Source organism: Nilaparvata lugens, chromosome 10 (assembly GCF_014356525.2).
Source record: "Nilaparvata lugens isolate BPH chromosome 10, ASM1435652v1, whole genome shotgun sequence".
NCBI classification, from domain to species: domain Eukaryota; kingdom Metazoa; phylum Arthropoda; class Insecta; order Hemiptera; family Delphacidae; genus Nilaparvata; species Nilaparvata lugens.
This window is the reverse complement of record NC_052513.1, coordinates 17,028,568-17,051,191: the sequence shown is the minus strand read 5'-3', so window position 1 is coordinate 17,051,191 and position 22,624 is coordinate 17,028,568. Positions and strand designations below refer to the sequence as shown.

Sequence of the window (22,624 nt, the reverse complement as noted above, 5' to 3'; positions counted from 1 at the left end):
GGTAATAGGGCAAGGAAAGTAAAATTGTGGGGTAAATCTTGAAATAAAAAAAGAAAAATTTTCATTGGAGCCCTTATTCATTTTATTTTAGTTTTTTGACATATACAGCCAATCAAACATTCGCTGTATCTTGCTTTTCATATAATCAATAACATACAACAACATGTAGTAAAATATTTCGGCTACAGTCATTATACTCACGCCTAGGAATGCATCCAAGTAGACAACGGTAGAATCTATCATCTCATTGTTGTTGTATGTGTAAGTACGAACTTTTGGGTCAAAAAAATTATCTCTGAATATAATAGCAATTTCTTGTAATGTGTAGTAAATCGAATATCTAAAGCATGTCACTGACTCAAGAGAAATCACCTTGTAGTTGGTGTAGTTACAAGATGGCAAACAGTCACAAGTGTCAACAAACTCCCTGTCTCCTGTGTCATAATAAGTGGCTTTGGCAACATTCAGAGCACAGGAGCTGTATTCATCAGAGCATATGTATGTTGATTCGTTGTGTGGCATGTAAAACAGAACACATCCACATTCTTTCAAAGCTCTCTTGGTGGAGCACTCCATTAAACAGTTTTGCTGTGTATAATATTGAAAAAAGTCCAATGTTTTCTCAGTTGTGTTGTAGCATTGCTTGGCATATGGAACTTTGTACAGAAAATCGTCATCATCGACAGGATATTTTATGACCACTTCAGGTTTGATGAGAATGCGAGAGTCTTTTGATGGCTGAAGATGAGCCATCTCATGAATGGATTTGGAACATCCCATGGATTGTGGATTGTAAACCGATATTTATTGTCCCTGCCAATAAACTTGATGTATTCATGAAGACGACTATAATTCAAGAGAATATGAAATATGTCTGATTTATCTACCAAAACTGGTATCTTTGATGGTCGTTCAAAGCCGTGTGTTCCTCGTGAATATGTATATGACGGAAATCCATCAATCAATTACTATTCAAATGAAGTGTCATGCTTAGTCCAAACCAATTTTTCTATTTTCAAGTCCAAATTATGTTGTGCTGTATTCATCTTGTAAATCCTGGAAGGTGGAAGAATATTGGTGGACAAGCAGAGTTCCCTGAACATGAAAGTAGGTCGATATTTTATAACAGAATCATATGATGCTGAGAGATATAAATAGTGATAACTCGGAAATTTAAAGATGAAGGTTCCAAGACTCAAATCAGATATGACAAATCTTTCCCTACTACCTGTACCATTTCTATTTGTACTCATATTGAACATCTTATCGAATGCTTTTCTTGACATACCAAAGATATCTGCCATCTTGTATATCTCATCATCATGTAGTTTATTGATAAGATATTCAACATCTTTCTCTGTCACAAGTACTGGGCCACAGATGGTCAATGAAGGATTGGGCAGGGTAGAGATGTTTTGCGGAGTGTTTGCCAATTCGATTTTCATGGGATCCTCCTTCCATTTATTTATCTTCATTCTATAAATTGCAAATAATGAGATAATAAAACCGATTACGACAATGCACAAAAACATCGCTCTATCCAATGTCTGTTCGAATCAAGAATGTATTTCACCCATGTAATGATGTATTATCCAGAAAGTTCTTGAAATGGGAATTCACATTTCTCCTTCTCCTCATCTGCCTTTGATATGAAGTTTTGGAAGTGGCCATGTTCATGAGTGTGGAAAACACAACAAACAAAATACACAGTTGATGATAGATCACTGAATATAGACTGAATTTCTGCACAAGAACTAGGATAGGGATCCTGGTACTCCAAACTGGATCACTCACTGAAATTTGCTATGTAAACTGGGCGTGAACCTCCAACAGACTGCTTATAAATGAACAACATCAGGGCGGGGCCACTTCACTCACAATTTAATTATTTTAAAAGAAGGTCATCATCAATTTTGTTTTTTTTTTGTGTTACTGGAGGTCAAAGATAATGTATATGGTTATTATTTCGAGCATGAAACTCATTTTCTGAATATTTCTCATCTCTATTGGGATTCGCATGGGACGGTTCGTGTCTGAGTTGGATCACATTACCAAATTGAATAAATTAATAAGTCAGTCTGAGGTCAAATAAATTATTATAAGTTGATTATTTTTTTCACTAAACACAAAGAAAGTATGACAAGCATGAGTGAGGAGTTGGGAGAGGAGGAAGAGGAGAAGGAGAAAGACGTGGAAGAGAAGGATGAAGGAGAACTAGGAGGTGGATGAGGAGAAGGAGGATTGGAAGGAGAAGGAGGAGATGATTGTGTATGAGGATAAGAAGGTGGTAGGGGAGGAAGAGCTTGTGGAAGCGGTGGTTGGTTTGTAACAGGATGAGGAGGAGGTGAATGAGGAGGAAGGGGCGGTACTACTCATTATATTTATCCCAGTTCTCAATCAATACGAAAATAATAAATATTGAGTTACTATTGATAACGTTTCAGTAGAATTAATTCCTAAGTAATGGTCTCGTCACAATATTAATTTTCTAGTATGTCCACTGGATAATAAATCACTAACTTTTATTTTGTCTCATGAACTCCCAGCGGTACCCCCTGTCTTATCTCCAGAAAAAATGGTGGAGTTAGTCTTTTCCTCTAGCAGACGTCACCAGATCTGTATGGTGATTGAAGAATATATGTGTGGAAAATTGAAGTTGATTGATGGAAGCAATCGAAAATAATCGTCGAACTTAATCCTCATGAATGTAAAAGGGCTATAGACTCTAGTTGTCAATAAGAGCTTGCTACACTCATTCAATGAAAATATTGGGAATACCGCTAAACAACGAAATAGAGAGTAGTCCTATGTCATGACTCCAACCAATGGGAGTTGAGTTATGAAGAATTGAACCAATCACATTCCAACCAATGGAAAAGTAGCAAGTTGTTTGTCATATAGTGGCAGATACCGTTTGTGATTGGTCAGTTCTCCATAACTCAACACTCATTGGCTGTTGTCGTGGTGAAGAAATACTTACTAATAACTAATACAATTTGAGTGAGAGTGGATGAATGAATCAGTTCATGGATGAGACAATAGAAAATCTGTCAAAATAATTTATGATCCCCAAAAGTACTACACAATTTAAAGTTTCGGAAAGACCATTGATCCATGGCTGTTGTGATGGTGAAGAAATACTTACTAATAAACTAATACAATTTAAGTGAGAGTGGATGAATGAATCAGTTCATGGATGAGACAATAGAAAATCTGTCAAAATAATTTATGATCCCCAAAAGTACTACACAATTTGAAGTTTCGAAAAGACTATTGGTCCATTAGGTCCAGTGACTAATAGCTAATACTAGACCATTTAAACATGTATACCTCTCAAGAACTCACAGATACTCTGATTGAAGAATTATTGGACTGAGAAAGTTTATAATGAATACTATAGATATAACAGTGTCTACAGTGTCTCCCCTCCGAAGTTCCAAACTGCAATGGTCTCTTAAAACTAGTATATTTTCAAATCCAGATGTCAATCCGAATTCCAATCTAAATAGTAAACAATCTTGGATCTTGATCATCATATGGATCAATCAAACTGAATTCAGGATAGTTTTAATGGAAAACTGTGATAATCTGAGATAATAATCAGAACTTCTCAACCAATACTTGACTCTTCTCATACTAAGGCCTGAATGCACTTCCTATGTTCAAAGCTAATCGATTGATTGAAATGAACAAATTTATAATTTAAATGATTGAATGAATGATTGAATGAATAAATGCTTTTATTTCAACATTGTTTCCTAGATAATATTATACAAGAACATAATTTTAGTTATAACAAGCATTAAACCCTTGGTCAACGACCGTCAGGGTGAAGATTGTCATGAGTAGACTTCATACAGAATTATTACACATTCTTGCTTTTCAAATACAACGCAGTGTTCAACAGTTCACAACGCACTATTCATTTAACTTTGAAATCAAGTAGTGTCTGTATTTCCATGCACCAACATACTGTGTACCTATCTTTAGCCAGTCATCTCCGTTTAGGTAGTTCTTCAGATCTTCCCGTGACAATGCTGCCCTGCCAAAGTGTTGCCATCTGAACTCAACGAGTATGGGGACATTTTCCAATGAAATGCGTGACAAATTTCACATTTGTTTAATATTGAATTTCCAAACAATTGAAATTTTTGAAAAACTCTGTGTTTGAACCGTGATAGTGCATTGGGTCTCAAGGTTGATCAGCTCACCTCATTCAAGTTTTTCAAAATCTAACCTGACTCAGTAAGAGAATGTGATTGAAAGTCCTCGAAAGTTTGTATGGTACTGTATTTGTTGAAATAAAAAGGGGAATATTCAGTTACAATATTTTATTCAAATTTAGCTCTTATGACATGTACATCCAATCACGCATTCGCTGTATCATGCTTTTCAAATAATCAATAACATACAACAAAATGTAGTAGAACATTTCGGCTACAGTCATTATACTCACGCCTAGGAATGCATCCAAGTAGACAACGGTGGCATCCATCATCTCATTGTTATTGTGAGTGTAGGTACGAACTTTTGGATGAAAGAAAACGTCTTTAAATTAAATTTTAGCATAGGATAGTTTGTAAGTTGAACTTCCAAAAATACAGTACGTCTTTCATAAGATATAACCTTGTATTCAGTGTAATTACAAGTTGGCAAACATGACGAAATGACATGATGAAATGGTCATTTTCATTACAATTTTCTCATTCCAAGATTGAACAAATTCATGATTGAATTTACAAATTTCCAATTTGGAAATTGAAATAGAACTTTATATTGAAATTTGATATTTGAATTAGAAATCTGATATTGAATTAACGAACAAATGAAATTCCTAAAAAATCTCAGTTTGAACCGTGATTGGGCTTCAAGGTGGCTCAACTCATTCGAGTTTTCCAAAGTCTATCTTAAGTCAATAAGAAAAGGTGATTGAAATTATTCTTGGAAGTTTGCATGGTGCTTGAGTTGTTGAAATGGGAAAGGAAACATTCAGTTACAATATTCTATTTAAATTAAGCTCTTATGACATGTACAGCCAATCAAGCATTCGCTGTATCTTTCTTTGCAAATGATCAATAACATACAACAAAATATAGTAGAACATTTCGACTATAGACATTATACTCCCGCCTAGAAATAAATCCAAGTAGAAATCGATGGATGTGTAGATTCGCACTTTTGGATAGAGAACGTCACTCCTGAATACAATTTCAATTTTGTATTTTTGGGATGATTCGCTAGAAGATGATTCATAAGATATAACCTTGTATTCAGTGTGATTACAAGATGGCAAACAATCGCAAAAATCTTGAAATCTCCTTTTACCTGTGTCATAATAAGTGGCTTTGGCAACATTCACCGCACAGGAGCTGTATTCATCAGAGCATATGTATGTTGATTCGTTGTGTGGCATGTAAAACAGAACACATCCACATTCTCTCAAAGCTCTGTTGGTGGAGCACTCCATCAAACAGTTTTGTTGCGTGTAATATTGAAAAAAGTCCAATGTTTTCTCCGTTGTGTTGTAGCATCGCTTGATAAATGGAAATTTGTGCAGAACATCATCATCATAAACAGGATCAGTTCCTGTTATGATCAGTTCAGGTTCGATGAAAATACGAGAGCTTGTTGATGACTGAAGACGATGCCATCTCATGAATGGACTTGGGACATCCCAAGGATTGTGGATTGCGAATCGAGTTGTATTGTCTCTGCCAATAAACCTGATGTCGTTTGTCTTTCTAAGGTCTTCATCATAATTCAGAAGATAATTCATGTCTGATGATCGCTCCACCATATCAGGGGTTTTAAAAGGTACAGAAGATGCATCTGTTCCATTCGATGTCCAATAATACCCTGTAAATGATGGGAATCCATGAATCGTCTCAGTGTCCGAATGATACATAATGTTCAGTCCATATTCTTTTTTGTTTTTGGCTCTATATCATTGTGAAAAGCATTTCTCACCGCATTGATTTTGTAAATCTTAGAGTGTGGAAGAAGGTTGAAGGACAAACAAACTCCCCTGAACATGGAAGTTGGTCGTTCTGATACAGATCCAAATGATTTTGTGAGGTATAAATAGTCATGCACAGAGATATCACCAAAAAAGGTTTCAAGACCCAAATCAGTCATGACAAACTTTTCTCCATTACTATCTGTACCATTTACATTTGATATTATCTCACCAAACATCTGTTGTTCAATATGCAAAAATGCTTTCTTAGACATACCCAAGATATCTGCAATCTGGTATATCTCATTACCATGCAGTTTATTCAAAATAGATCTGATATTTCCAGCTGACATACGTATTGGACCACAGATGGTCAAAGCAGGAATAGCCAGGGTTGAGATGTGCTGCGGAGTGTTTGACAATTCGATCGTCATGGAATTCTCTCTCCAATCAGAAATCTTCATCATATAAATTACAAATAAGGAGTAAATGTAACCGATTATAACAATGCACCAGAAATATCGCTCCATCCAATGTCTGTTCCCATCTAAAATGTATTTCACGCCATAGAAAGAAGTATTCTCCACAAAGTTCTTGAAATGGGGATTCACATTTTTCCTTCTCCTCATCTGCCTTTGATGTGAAGTTCTGGAGGTAGCCATGTTCGTGAGTGTGGAAAACACAACAAACAAAATGCACAGTAGATGAGAGATCACTTGATGGTATAGATTGAATATCTGCTTAAGAACTGGGATAGGTATCCTGGAACTCTCAACTAGATCACTCACTGAAATTTTCTATAAACTGGGTGTGAACCTTCAACAGACTGCTTATAAATGGACAACATCAGGGCGGGGCCACTTCACTTTTGAAGTAAACTCATGGAGAGAAGCCACTACTGAATCATCTTTTCTATTCCAATATTACTTTACAACAGAGATAATGTGATACGCAATTATTTTGGGTGTGGAAGTCATATTTCGAATAACTGTTATTGCTATTGGGATTTGCATGGGAGGCTGATGACTCATTGAGCCCACGTTATAAGAATTGAATGAATTCAAAAGTCATTCTGAGGTGAAAATAATTATTATAAGTGATTGGTTGTTTTACTTTACACAAAGAAAGTATTGGAAGCAGGAGAAAAGATTTGTGGAGGGGGGTGGTGATGAAGGAGAAGGAAGATGAGAAATGTGATGAGAAGGAGCAGATGGATGAGAAGGTGGGGGTGGCTCCTAGTTGGATAAATTGAATTAACGTTTTGGTAGAGAGTTACTGGAAATTATATTTTGAATCTTCTTTTCATAGAATGGTCATTGATATGTTTAGAGCTCCGCCAATTAATGTAGATACAAAACAATATTTTCTTGAAGAAATGACCATAAATCGCATCTTTTTTCTTATCATGTACAGTTCAATAAATGATCAAAATTTCAGTTCATATTATGCAATTTTGTATATATAGAGTGAAAAGTACTGTTTTTTCTCCCTGAGGGATAAGTTTGAAACCCGAGGGCAACAATTCTCCTGAGGGAGAAAAAACATTACAATCATTATGATATACACAACATTTTTCCTCCACCTACATTTTTATAAAAACAGCAAATAAAATACGTTTTAAAAACGTACGTGACCAAACAATGTGTTACAACATAATCTAAAAAGTAAACAGAAACAGCTGGCTTGTAATCACAGTTCTCCGCCGACAGCGGTGTACGCTATCTGTCGGCAAAAGTTGTAACAATGGCCGTCACAACTACAGCTATGATGAGTCTCCCGTTTCTAATTTGATTAGTTAATGAGGAATATTCGTTGGCTGGTATTTTGAATAACATGGAATAAAAAAGTTATATATTTTTTTAGTATAGTGTTATGAAGTTTGTAATAATTTTGGCAAAAAAACATAAATTTCATATATTGATCAAATTAATGTCTGGTTGAGGTATTTAATTTGGTTAGTTTAATGACTACTCTATATGCTTCCTCATCTTAACTTAGAACTCCTAACCTATTTCAAATGTACTTTTTTAAAATAGAGATGCTCCCCATGTTATTTAAATGGAGTCACTTTCACACTCTAGGGAGTTTTCCTGTTTTTTTTAGTACCGAGAGCGAAAAAGTGACATTTTAGTATCATGTTCCAGGGAGTAAAGTAAGCACTTTAGACAGGAGGTGGAGGAAATAGTTATTTGTATATCTAGAGTGAAAAGTACGACTTTTTCTCCCTATGGGAAAAAGTTTGAAGCCTGAGGCGAAGCCGAGGGCAGCAATTTTCCTGAGGGAGAAAAAGTATTTTTCGCTTGTGATGTACACAAAATTTTTCCTCCATCTACATTTTTTTATAGAAACTGCAAATAAAATCATTCTAATAACTTACATATTGGTGACAATGATTCCTAACAACATAACCTAAATCTAAAACCTAAAAACCGGTCGTCTGATTGGCACTGCCTATTGTGCTATCTATCAGCAAAAGTTGTAACAATTATATCAACTGGGCAGCTACCAAAGATGGCTGACTCCAGATCACGTAGTTCAGATTTGAATTGCAGATCAAAAATATTTGTTGGCTGGTATTTTGAATAGAATAAAATATTTTTAAAATTGTATAAATTTTTATCGTCTACTAATATTAAGAATATAATTATCATACAAACATATATTTCATGAGTTGATCAAATTTCTGGTTGTGGTATTGAATTCATTTGACTCAATGACAGACACCTCTATTATGCTTTCTCATCTGAGCTTAGACCTTCTAACCTATTACAATGTAAGTTTCAAAATAGAGATGCTCCCCATGTTATGCAAATGGAGTCACTTTTACTCCCTAGGGAGTTTTTCTGTTTTTTACTACCGCGAGCGAAAAAGTGACACTTTAGTATTAGCTTTCAGGGAGTAAAGTAAGTACTTTAGACAGTAGGTGGAGGAAAAATGTATTGTAAGCTACTAAGTGTATTAGCCACTATATATTGTAACCTGCATAAATAGAGTACTCAATCAATCAGTTTCTCTATCCCTCTCTCTCTCTCTCTTACTCCCTCTCACTCCCTCAATCTCTCTCACTTGCTCTCACACTCTCCCACACCCTCTCTGAGTCAGTATATATTGTAACATACATGGATAAAGACATAGCCACCTCTAATACAAGGCCCTGGCCTACGATATTGCAACGCCGCAGTGTAGGCCTAGAATCTAATACATGATTGGTGGAAAATATTTGAATATATATTTTAAAATATTAGAATATTTCTCACCAATCATGTATTAGATTCTAGGCCTACACTGCGACGTTGCATTACAACCGAAACCGGTCTTTCTAACTATCAATAAATCTATCAATGTACATTGATAGTTAGAAAAACCGGTTTCGGTTGTTATACCATTGTCAATCTCTGATAAACTCTCTAATCTCTCCGACAATGGTGTATCAGATTTACAATAATGTAACAACCAAAACCGGTCTTTCAAACTAGCAATAAATCTGTGGTTTTTGACAATTTCTTAGTCTTTTTATTTAATATGAATATCAGAACGAATGCAAAAACTAATTTTGTGAAATTTTTCCGCGACAGGAACGCAAGGCGATCGCAGTGCTGAAGGGTGATGCGGGAGTGACGGGAAACGTGACTTTCACGCAGGTCGACGACGGACCTGTCACGGTGACGGGAATCGTGACGGGACTCTCCAAGGGGAACCACGGCTTCCACATCCACGAGAAGGGGGACATCAGTATGGGATGCACCTCCACTAAGGGACACTTCAATCCTGAAGGCGTGAGTATAACCATAGAGAAACAATAGCATAAGTGGATATCCCATGGTATAGGGTGTTTATGTCGCAACTTTTACTGTTATCTCAAGCCGATAGTCCCACGTAGTTCTTTCCTGTGAAGCTTTATGACGCTGGTAGTCTCCTCTCATATTGTGCCGTTCATACACTCTTACCCGGTCAAAACAGTAAAAATCGACAATAATTGACAGTGATCGGCTTGAGATAACAGTAAAAGTTGCGACAAAAACGCCCTAAACCATGGGATATCTACTTACGCAATTGTTTCTCTGTGATATAACTGAACATTGGTATAATTATTCATAGCCTCATAGTCCAGGCTCAAAACATCTGCTATAACAATGAAAGGAAAACATGGGGTAGCAGAATAATTCATCAAATCAGAGAGAATTTGATGCTCTACAAACCTACCTTATAATCATTTATCTATTTGATGCATTGTTGGAGAGTTATAAACCCTGAAAGAGCAAGATATTGAATATTTTAATCCTGTCATTGCAACAATTCCACCTTTTCAAGGAAGAATAAATATTGAAAACTTTTGGAAATATCGCAAAACTCTACAAAACAAAAACTGTAGAGAATTTATTAAGCTCCATTTTTAAATAGTTGGACATGTCGGAACGAATTGTTCCCATGATATGTAAACGTGGAAGCAAAAAACAACTTTCAAACCATCCTCATTCCTTTATCAAGATTATCAATGAGGTTATTAAGGTTATCAATATCGATCAAGGTTATCAATGAGGTTATTAAGGTTATCAATGAGGTTATCAAGGTTTTCAAAATCGATCAAGGTTATCAATCAGGTTATCAAGGTTATCAATGAGGTTATCAAGGTTACCAATATCGATCAAGGTTATGAATGAGGTTATTAAGGTTATCAATGAGGTTATCAATGGGGTTATTAAGGTGATCAATGAGATTATCAAGGTTATCGATATCGATCAAGGTTATCAATGAGGTTATCAATATCGATTAAGGTTATCAATCAGGTTATCAAGGTTATCAATATCGATCAAGGTTATCAATGAGGTTATCAAGGTTATCAATATCGATCAAGGTTATCAAGGTTATCAAGGTTATCGATGAGGACTTTTCATATGTTCACCTCCTAACTGGACCCAACAAAGCTGCGAAGTCAAAAATTGTGTTTAAAAATTTCACTTCAAATTTTATTTCTCAGTTTTTGTTATTTTGTTGCAAAACTGAAGATTTCACACTAAATACCACCGCTGCAACGGCTGCAAGCGCTGCACCGCCTCACCGCAGTCGTGAGGAAATGCGTAAACCGGCGAGATCATACATAAAATTGAAGAAAATTTGGTGCTCCATAAGCTCATATTCAGCATGGATTTTTCCCATCGAATTTGAAAAGTTGAAAGAACAAAAATAGAAAAAGATAGGAGTCCAACGTGTTTTTCCAAAAAGTGGTACACATCCAAGAGCAAATATCTCGAAAACTATAATAGTAGATATGGGGAAAAATATATTTTCTCTAAATGAAATTTCCAAATTTGTATGGGATAATCATGGCCGCAAGATGCATAGCTTTCTAGTTATATGCGATAAACCAAAACATGGTACCTTTGAACCACCCCTACCTTAGCACAGTGGGTAGGGGTGGGGACTTTTGATATGTCCACCTCATTTCTACCCCTAACCGGGTCAAAAATTGTCTTCCAAATTTTCTCCTCTATAACCATTCGTTGACTGGACTATTAATATTACGAGCATAATTATATTGGCCTTGATATAACTATAGCCATATTATAGTACTAGCATATAACCCATGCTTCGCTAGGTTCTAATTGAAAACTTGACCAACTGAAACCTACAAGAATTTTAAATAGGCCAATAACCACCTTCAGTAAATTGAGAATCTATATGCGTAATTTATTTTAAGTTAATCAGTTAAGTAGTTGAGATGTGATGATGCCTCTTTCGTGAATTTCCTATCTCGTATGTGTATAAATTAGCCAATTATCTTCTTTATTATATCATGGTTCATTGGATTATCATGGTTAATAGTCAAGGTTGATTCATAAAATGAACAATCCAACAATCATTAATAAATTATAATTCTACATTGTTGGGAAACGTTGTAGAGCTAGAAAAGGATAAAGTTATCTGCTTTGTCGAATGATAGACAAGGATAGCAACACCAATGTTAATCAAATACTGCCATTATAACGTGGACCTCACTAAGACATTCATGAATTGTTGTATGTAATGAGTTGAAGTATTTCGTTTCAAAAATAATTTACTGGTGACAAAATAAAAATTCGAACTTTTTTCTTCGAATTTGAATTAAATATCGGGGAGCGAGCTTCGCTCTGGAGTACAAAAGCATAGAAAATTTATTACGAAAGAAGAAATTATAATAACATTCATACAGAAATGTTCTATCTAATCACAGTAAATTGAGATTGATTCCCAGAGGAAAGCAAAAATTTCCCTCACAAAGGCCCAGTTGCACAAAAGCCGGTTGAATTTTAATCCTAATTAACTTCACGTGAACCAAATCAGAGAAGATCATTTAAAAAGGATGGATCTACTGGAATTAATCAGGATTGGAAATAACCCGGCTCTTTTGCAACCGGCACTAAGTACCTAATAGAATGATTACAAAAGTTCAACAACTGAGTCATAGTTTTGACCCAGTCACACACACATGAACTTGCTCACTCACTTCCATCATCAACAGACGACGAAATAATTATTATCAGCTGTTTTTTCAAGGATGAATGATGATTATCCTTATAATGTCCCTCAGTGAGTTTTCCGAGGGGTGAGACCCAGTGCAATCGAATCTTTATATTATAAACCTACTATGTTCTGAATTTCGTGAGAATCGTTAGAGCCGTTTTTGAGATCCGGTTTAATACAAACATATAAACATCCCAATATCTAAACATATAAACAGAAGTTTAATCTATATATAAAAGCGAAATGGCACTCACTCACTCACTGACTGACTGACTCACTCACTCGCAGAACTAGAAATCTACCGGACCAAAAACGTTCAAATTTGGTAGGTATGTTCAGTTGACCCTTTAGAGGCGCACTAAGAAATCTTTTGGCAATATTTTAACTCCAAGGGTGGTTTTTAAGGGTTTAAAGTTTGTCTTTTAGCATGTATATTCTTCTTATTCTCTTAATTAAAATTGAAAAATGTCCATACATGTGTTAATATAGAACTATAATCTAGAGAGAGTACCTCTTCGAAACAGTTGTTAACTGATAACTAAATTAATGATTTTGTCAGGTTGGCATTAAGTTGAGTTGACTTTGTTAGGTTGGCACCAAGTTGAAGATTGAAATGCATTTATCGCGGAGAAATTGTTTGGGCACTGCTACTTCAATCAGAGCTATTCCTGGGAAGATTATATTACTAGTCGTCAGGCTCGCTTCGCTCGCCATATCCGTTAACCAGACGTTTAGTCTGGACCCCCGACTGGATCGTCCTAACATATGATAAAAATGGTCAAATGAAAAATGCAGGCGTGCGAAGCGAGCCTGCTGATCTCATTCTTGGACGATCCAGTCGGGGGTCCAGGGGGCGGAGCCCCCTGGCTAGACGGATATGGCGAGCGAAGCGAGCTTGATGGCTAGTAGGATATAATTATTTCAAGTAGTGTAACAGGTCTGTTTTTTGAAGAAGTGTATCTATGAGATGTATTCTGTTTATAATAATGACAAGAGGAAACATCTATATGAATAAACATACAGTGAGAGGAAATAAATATTTTTCAGAAAATTAGCAATGAGAGTAGATAGGGAAAGAGAGGAAATGCATTATAACGTGGACCTCACTAAGACATTCATGAATTGTTGTATGTAATGAGTTGAAGTATTTCGTTTCAAAAATAATTTACTGGTGACAAAATAAAAATTCGAACTTTTTTCTTCGAATTTGAATTAAATATCGGGGAGCGAGCTTCGCTCTGGAGTACAAAAGCATAGAAAATTTATTACGGAAGAAGAAATTATAATAACATTCATACAGAATTGCTCTATCTAATCACAGTAAATTGAGATTGATTCCCAGAGGAAAGCAAAAATTTCCCTCACAAAGGCCCAGTTGCACAAAAGCCGGTTGAATTTCAATCCTGATTAACTTCACGTGAACCAAATCAGAGAAGATCATTTGAAAAAAAATGGATCTACTGGAATTAATCAGGATTGGAAATAACCCGGCTCTTTTGCAACCGGCACTAAGTACCTAATAGAATGATTACAAAAGTTCAACAACTGAGTCATAGTTTTGACCCAGTCACACACACATGAACTTGCTCACTCACTTCCATCATCAACAGACGACGAAATAATTATTATCAGCTGTTTTTTCAAGGATGAATGATGATTATCCTTATAATGTCCCTCAGTGAGTTTTCCGAGGGGTGAGACCCAGTGCAATCGAATCTTTATATTATAAACCTACTATGTTCTGAATTTCGTGAGAATCGTTAGAGCCGTTTTTGAGATCCGGTTTAATACAAACATATAAACATCCCAATATCTAAACATATAAACAGAAGTTTAATCTATATATAAAAGCGAAATGGCACTCACTCACTCACTGACTGACTGACTCACTCACTCGCAGAACTAGAAATCTACCGGACCAAAAACGTTCAAATTTGGTAGGTATGTTCAGTTGGCCCTTTAGAGGCGCACTAAGAAATCTTTTGGCAATATTTTAACTCCAAGGGTGGTTTATAAGGGTTTAAAGTTTGTCTTTTAGCATGTATATTCTTCTTATTCTCTTAATTAAAATTGAAAAATGTCCATACATGTGTTAATATAGAACTATAATCTAGAGAGAGTACCTCTTCGAAACAGTTGTTAACTGGTAACTAAATTAACAATTTTGTCAGGTTGGCATTAAGTTGAGTTGACTTTGTTAGGTTGGCACCAAGTTGAAGATTGAAATGCATTTATCGCGGAGAATTGTTTGGGCACTGCTACTTCAATCAGAGCTATCCTGGGAAGATTATATTACTAGTCGTCAGGCTCGCTTCGCTCGCCATATCCGTTAACCAGACGTTTAGTCTGGACCCCCGACTGGATCGTCCTAACATATGATAAAAATGGTCAAATGAAAAATGCAGGCGTGCGAAGCGAGCCTGCTGATCTCATTCTTGGACGATCCAGTCGGGGCGGAGCCCCCTGGCTAGACGGATATGGCGAGCGAAGCGAGCTTGATGGCTAGTAGGATATAATTTTCAAGTAGTGTAACAGGTCTGTTTTTTGAAGAAGTGTATCTATGAGATGTATTCTGTTTATAATTATGACAAGAGGAATCATCTATATGAATAAACATACAGTGAGAGGAAAATAAATATTTTTCAGAAAATTAGCAATGAGAGTAGATAGGGAAAGAGAGGAAATGCATTATAAAATTGAGAGGCAAAATAAATTAGTGATATTGGATAGGTAGCTTGTTGACAGCATGTAAAAACAGATAAGCCATGATGTCGCTTAGATTAATATCAGAAAAAACTCATTTCGGAGAATTTGCAATGCATCAAAGTCCGTGTTGATTATCACTCTACAGTATATCAAGTGAATAAAATATGAGTATTTTATCTCTCTCAATGCTCGGTCACATTTCATCTGATAAAATATTCCATGATAGTTTATCTTTTTCATGCCTTTTCATACAACGGGGAATAATGTAGTTGATCCCTGTCTCACTTTAATCAAGGTTAAAATTATACAATCATTGAGTTCTTTATGAACTAATCAATACAGATCTCATCATAATAGAGTGATAATATCGGGGCACCGAGCTTCACTCGTTATTTTTATTTATTGATAAGCAGAACACAATGCTCTAAAATGATCTTGTTTATATTTCACAACTGGCTATACGTCATCTTATATATGAACTAGCCGTCAAGCTCGCTTCGCTCGCCATATTCGTCTAGCCATGGGGCTCCGCCCTCTGGACCCCCGACTGGATCGTCCAAGAATGAGATCAGCAGGTTCGTTTCGCTCGCATGCATTTTTCATTCGACCATTTTTATCATATGTTAGGACGATCTAGTCGGGGGTCCAGACTAAACGTCTGGCTAAACGGATATGGCGAGCGAAGCGAGCCTGACGGCTAGTAATATAATATTCCCAGGAATAGCTCTGATTGAAGTAGCAGTGCCCAATCAACTTTTCCGCGATAAATGCATTTCAATCTTCAACTTGGTGCCAACCTAACAAAGTCAACTCAACTTAATGACAACCTGACAAAATTATTAATTTAGTTACCAGTTAACAACTGTTTCGAAGAGGTACTCTCTCCAGATTATAGTTCTATATTAACATATGGTATGGCCTTTTTTCAATTATAATTGAAAGAATAAGAAGAATATACATGCTAGAAGACGAACTTTAAACCCTTAAAAACCACCCCTAGAGTTAAAATATTGCCAAAAGATTTCTTAGTGCGCCTCTAAAGGGCCAACTGAACATACCTACCAAATTTGAACGTTTTTGTCCGGTACATTTTTAGTTCTGTGAGTGAGTGAGTCAGTCAGTCAGTTAGTCAGTGAGTGCCATTTCGCTTTTATATATTATATAGATTTCGGGGATGCAATATTTTGATTTTTCACATACTCACTCGCTCACTCACGTTTTTACTATCCACAGACGACGAAAGTCTCAGCTGTTTCAGCCAAGGATGAATTATCCTTTTAATGTCGTTCAGCGAGTTTTCCCAAGGATGAGACCTAGTGCAATCGAATTTTCATATCATAAACCTACTATGTTCCAATTTTCCTGAAAATCGTTGGAGTCGTTTTCGAGATCCGTTGAACATAAATAACCAGATATATGAGGAAATTGCTCGCTAAATATAATAGGATTTTGTGGTATGGATAACCATGATATCACAATGATTGTAGAACACAATCATATACAATATAATAATAAGTAATTATTTTATTAGATTCAATTTAATCATTCAGCAACCAAATAAAGCCTAAATGGACAACTAAATAAGCCTAAATGAACATCTAAATAAGCCAAATGGACATCCAAATGAAGCCTAAATAAACAACTAAATAAAGCCTCAATAAGCCATCACTAAATAAACAAATAAATGAGCCTAAATGAACATTTAAATGAAGCCTAAATAAACAACTAAATAAGCCTAAATAGACAACTAAATAAAGCCTCAATAAACAATTACTGAATAAACAAATAAATAAGACTAAATAAACATTTAAATGATGCCTAAATAAACAACTGAATGAGCCTAAATAAACAACCAAATAAGCCTGAATAAACATTCAGATGAAGCCTAAATAAAAAACTAAATAAGCCTAACAGCTAAATAAGCATAACAATTGAATCCTCTTATGATATTAATTCAGGAGAAATTATATTATATATTTATTCATTTATTGGATAGAGCTAACAATACAATAGTCGAAACAGAAAAAAACAGGCTATTTCCCTAAACTTCTTCTATTTCCTAATTTAGTCTCAAATTGTCCAAATATTATCCAACTAAACAAGCCTAAATAAACAACTAAATGAAGCTTAAATAAACAACTGAAAAAGCCTAACAGCTAAATAAGCCTAACAACTAAATCCTCCCATGATATTATTCCAGGAGAAATTTCATTATTATTTATTTATTTATTTATTTGATAGAGCTAACAATACAATAGTCGAAACAAAAAAAACATTTCCCATAACCTCTCCTATTTCCTTAGTTAGTCTCAAATTGTCCAAACATTATCTTATATTATCTAAGTAGCTGTGAAGGTGACATTGTTATAGTTTACAGATCCATACTGAGTATGAAAACTAGATATTGTCCAACCACAGATGAATTAAAAATCGAGATATCGGTGCCGGTTGTTAGACCATTTGGTTATATAATAGCAGTATTTGATTAGCAATGGTATTGCCATCCTTGTCAATCATTCAACAAAGCGGATAGCGCTATCTCTTTCTCGCATTGCTGTGTTGCCAGATCGTCTTTTAACAATGTAGAATTGATAATCAATTAAACAAAATATTCCATCTTTATTATGAAAATGCATTATGAGATTACATTATGAATCTTACTACAGGAGGAATCTTAGAAGTAATCTACTTACAGGAGGAATCTACAGAGGAATCTTACTATAGTGAGGTCCACGTTATAATGGCAGTGTTTGATTAGCAATGGTATTGCTATCCTTGTCTATCATTCAACAGAGCGGATAGCGCTATCTCTTTCTCGCTCCATTTTGCACTGTTGCCAGATCGTCTTTCAACAATGTACAATTGATAATTAATTAATCAACAAAATATTACATCTTAATATTATGAGACTTCATCATGAAATCATAGAAAAATATAATTTCTTGCATAATAAAATATAATTGATTATTTTAAACGAGAATGAACAGTTAATATTACATCAATAAACCTGTATCAGCTACCGTTTATAGAAGGCATTGACAAGACAGAGGATCGGCAAAAACGTTCAAATTTGGTAGGTATGTTCAGTTGGCCCTTTGGAGGCGCACTAAGAAATCTTTTGGCGATATTTTAACTCTAAGGGTGGTTTTTAAGGGTTTAAAGTTCTTTGAGCATGTATATTCTTCTTATTCTAATATCTTAAAATTATAATTGGATATATAATCTAGAGAGAGTACCTCTTCGAAGCAGTTGTTCTGGTAACTAAATTAAAAATTTTGTCAGGTTGGCATTAAGTTGAGTTGACTTTGTTAGGTTGGCACCAAGTTGAAGATTGAAATGCATTATCCATGACATCCTAAATACTAATTTATCCAATTAGCCAAAATTAGCGTTTTCTCAGCTTTTCCTCACCTCTTTCAATAATTGATGGAATATATTTAAAAAAAAATCTATACACAGGTTTAGCTGAGGTGGAGGAATTTAGTTCGCCAAAGATACGCCGATATAGTAAAAGGTGTTTTTCGAGATCAAATTGACATAATACGTTCAATTTCGGTACAGAGGTCCCGCTGAGGCCTACATGCAGGCGAGCGAAGCGAGCCCGCTGATCTCATTTTTGGACAATCCAGTCGGGGGTCCAGAATTCGGTACAGAGGTCCCGCTGAGGTCTACATGCAGGCGAGCAAAGCGAGCCCGCTGATCTCATTTTTGGATGATCCAGTCGGGGGTCCAGGGGGCGGAGCCCCCTTGCTAGACGGATATGGCGAGCGAAGCGAGCCTGACGTCTAGTGTTATAATAAAGGAAAGAATCGGCTTATACACGTACGGGATAGGAAACTCACGAATGACGCATCATAACGTCTGAACTACTGGACTGATTAACTTGATATAATAACGTGATTTAATAATAATTAACATGATATAATGGAGGAAAGAATTGGTTGAAACAAGTACGGGATAGGAAATTCACGAATGACGCATCATAACGTCTGAACTACTGGACTGATTAACTTGATATAATAACGTGATTTAATAATAATTAACATGATATAATGGAGGAAAGAATTGGTTGAAACAAGTACGGGATAGGAAACTCACGAATGACGCATCATAACGTCTGAACTACTGGACTGATTAACTTGATATAATAACGTGATTTAATAATAATTAACATGATATAATGGAGGAAAGAATTGGTTGAAACAAGTACGGGATAGGAAATTCACGAATGACGCATCATAACGTCTGAACTACTGGACTGATTAACTTGATATAATAACGTGATTTAATAATAATTAACATGATATAATGGAGGAAAGAATTGGTTGAAACAAGTACGGGATAGGAAATTCACGAATGACGCATCATCACGTGATTAAACCCTCGCGGAGCACGGGTAACCTGCTTGTTTGAAATAAATTTAAATGTATCCATGCAAGATCTATAGTGTGGTCCACGTTATAATGCCAGTGGAGAAAGATGAAAGAACTGCGTTGCTGATTCTCTGCCATGCCATTGCCTTCTTAGAGGATACCGGTATATCTGATGTAATATTAACTGTTAATTTATTGTTACTTAACCTTCCGGTAGTACTCAATCACACGAGCAGTCGCGTGTTGTATTTTTTACAACCTCCAAATTTTCCAAGTGTTATGTACTCTGTTTACTGTCAAAACATATTAATTAATTGTATAATTACTTTTTCCATCTTCTTGAATTATTTTACGCCTATGAACATTTGAATCATTAACATTTCATAGTCCAATAAGGTACATCAAGCAAAACCATTTCGTTTACAGTCCCCGTATACAGTATTTCCCTATCTTATGCACTGTGGCGACTAAATGGCACCAAAAGACTGAACCATTGCTCGGTTGATACTGCAACTCAGTGGAGTGATAGAAGGAAAGTTTTGGAATGCATAGGTAACTCATTCACTGACACCACCCCATTCAATAGTTTTGTGCAGCAAAAAAACTGACACTGTTGTACTTTTTACAACAGCGCGACTGCCGGAAGGTTAGATTAATCAATTATATTCCATTCGTGATGAAAACATATTTTTCAATGATTGAATAATACAATAATTTCATAAATCAATAATTTGTTGATTGATTATTATATTCATACATTGTTGGAAGACGATCTGGCAACGTTGGGGAGCTGGAGAAGGATAGCGTCATCTGCTTTGTCGGATGATAAACAAGGATAAGAGCACCAATGTTAACCAAATACTGCCATTATTGACCGAGCGAAGTGAGGTCTAAGATTCAAGTCGACGGTTTGGCATTTCTCTTAAATGTTTAAATGTTCTTATGTTGCGCATTTACGACGAAACGCGGTAATAGATTTCCATGAAATTTGACAGGTATGTTCCTTTTTTAATTGCGCGTCGACGTATTTACTAGGTTTTTGGAAATTTTGCATTTCAAGGATAATATAAAAGGAAAAAGGAGCCTCCTTCATATTAGAGTGAAAATCAAACTATAGAATTATTCATCATAAATCAGCTGACAAGTGACTACACAGATATGTGGAGAAGCCAGTCTATTGCTGTATCTCCATAAGGTCTATAGTTTCAATCAGGTACTTGTGGATGAGAACAATGCGTGAGGTCTACTGTTCACAGAACTACTAGTAACGTGGACCTCACTATAGAGGTTGAATACCTGTAGTAAAAGGCTCACCTGTAAAAAATATGTTCATGGATTACAGAAATAAAGCTTCAGTAATATAAAACATTTTTCAAATTAAATTCCAACCCACTCTTATAAAAAATCTGTTACCTGCAAAACTCATTTCGATTCTACTCTGAAAGTAATTTTTTGATACACTCAATTTTTTTCAAGTCCTGGGATCCTACAATATATTAAAACGACGATGTAATTTGAAAAAACACCCCCACATCCAGTCGTATATCCAATTAAATACGAGATTTAATTGTTCTTTATTACTGTTTATTACTAGTCGAATCGCATGTCGCGAAATTTATTTTTATTCACTTGAACAAAAAACAAGTGAGTTACAAAGTTAGAATATTCAGTGTGTCACAAAATTATTTTCGCCACACTGCATAGAGAGCAAGAAGAAGAAGAAGAAGAAGACGGAGAAGATACTCTCCAAAATATGACAAACGAAATAAATTATGATCAAGTTGATAAGTTTTATGAAAATATTGTTTGTGAGTCGATATTATCGTAATTTGGATTTTCGTTCAATAAGCTTTATAATAATAGAGAGTAGGGTTGTGTTTGTTCGCATCAAAACATGTCAACTTGTGGATTGCATACCGGAAAAACGGGAATGATTTAGATCTCCAAATTCTGCACATCGGTTTTAAAAATATCAATCCCGTGCACCTCCAAGCCCAAACTTCAATTTTCCTTCTGGATTCTCCAGAATTAATTTTCAATTCCATTCATGAGACATAAATACATACCATTCATGTTTATATAGAACTACTAGCCGTCGGGCTCGCTTCGCTCGCCATATACGTTTAGCCAGATGCCCAATCAATTTTTCCGCGATAAATGCATTTCAATCTTCAACTTGGTGCCAACCTAACAAAGTCAACTCAACTTAATGCCAATCTGACAAAATTATTAATTTAGTTTACAGTTAACAACTGTTTCGGAGAGGTACTCTCTCTAGATTATAGTTCTATATTAACATATGGTATGGACATTTTTCAATTATAATTAAGAGATTGGAATACGCAGAATATACATGCTAAAAGACGAACTTTAAACCCTTAAAAACCACCATTAGAGTTGAAATATTGCCAAAAATTTCTTAGTACGCCTCTAAAGGGCCAACTGAACATACCTACAAAATATGAACGTTTTTGATCCGGTAGATTGCGAGTGAGTGAGTGAGTGAGTGAGTGAGTCAGTCAGTCAGTGAGTGAGTGCCATTTCGCTTTTATATAAGATAGATAATCTGGAGAGACTACCTCTTCGAAACTAAATTAATAACCAGTTCAATTTTTTCAGGTTTATCAAGTTTGAGAAACTTTCTAAACAAGATTTCAGCTCTGTCACTTCATTAGGTTAGCACCAAGTTGAAGAACTTATCTATTCTTTGATAAAGGAAACAAGTGGCTCATATACGTACGGGATAGGACAATTATTATGTTTGACGCATCATCACGTCACAACTACTCAACTGATTAACTTGAAATTTTGCAAATAGATTCTCAACTAACCGAGGATGGTTCTAGGCCTATTTCAAACTCTCCAAAATTCCACTCCATCAAGTTTTCAGTTTGTCAAGTTTTAAAATAGACCCTTGCGGAGCACGGGTTACCTGCTTGTTATCAATATAATCGTGTTGAATGGATGATCTATGATATGATGCGTCATTCGTGAATTCCTTATTCTGTCCGTGTTATTTCCTCTATGTTATTAGAATGTAACTATAAAGATGCAATGGAGACTGGAAGCATAAGAGAAACGATAAATG

The 22,624-nt window shown here is 35.5% G+C and overlaps 1 protein-coding gene across 1 annotated transcript in view; it reads left to right on the top strand.

Moving 5' to 3' along the window:
• The window catches only part of LOC111046325 (superoxide dismutase [Cu-Zn], chloroplastic), a 120,079-nt gene extending 110,320 nt beyond the window's left edge, over positions 1 to 9,759 (top strand). The window contains exon 3 of the mRNA XM_039436638.1: positions 9,532 to 9,759. Within this exon, the coding sequence (XP_039292572.1) occupies positions 9,532 to 9,759 (228 nt within the window). The remainder of the gene's footprint in view (positions 1 to 9,531) is intronic.
• Positions 9,760 to 22,624: the final 12,865 nt, after the last annotated feature.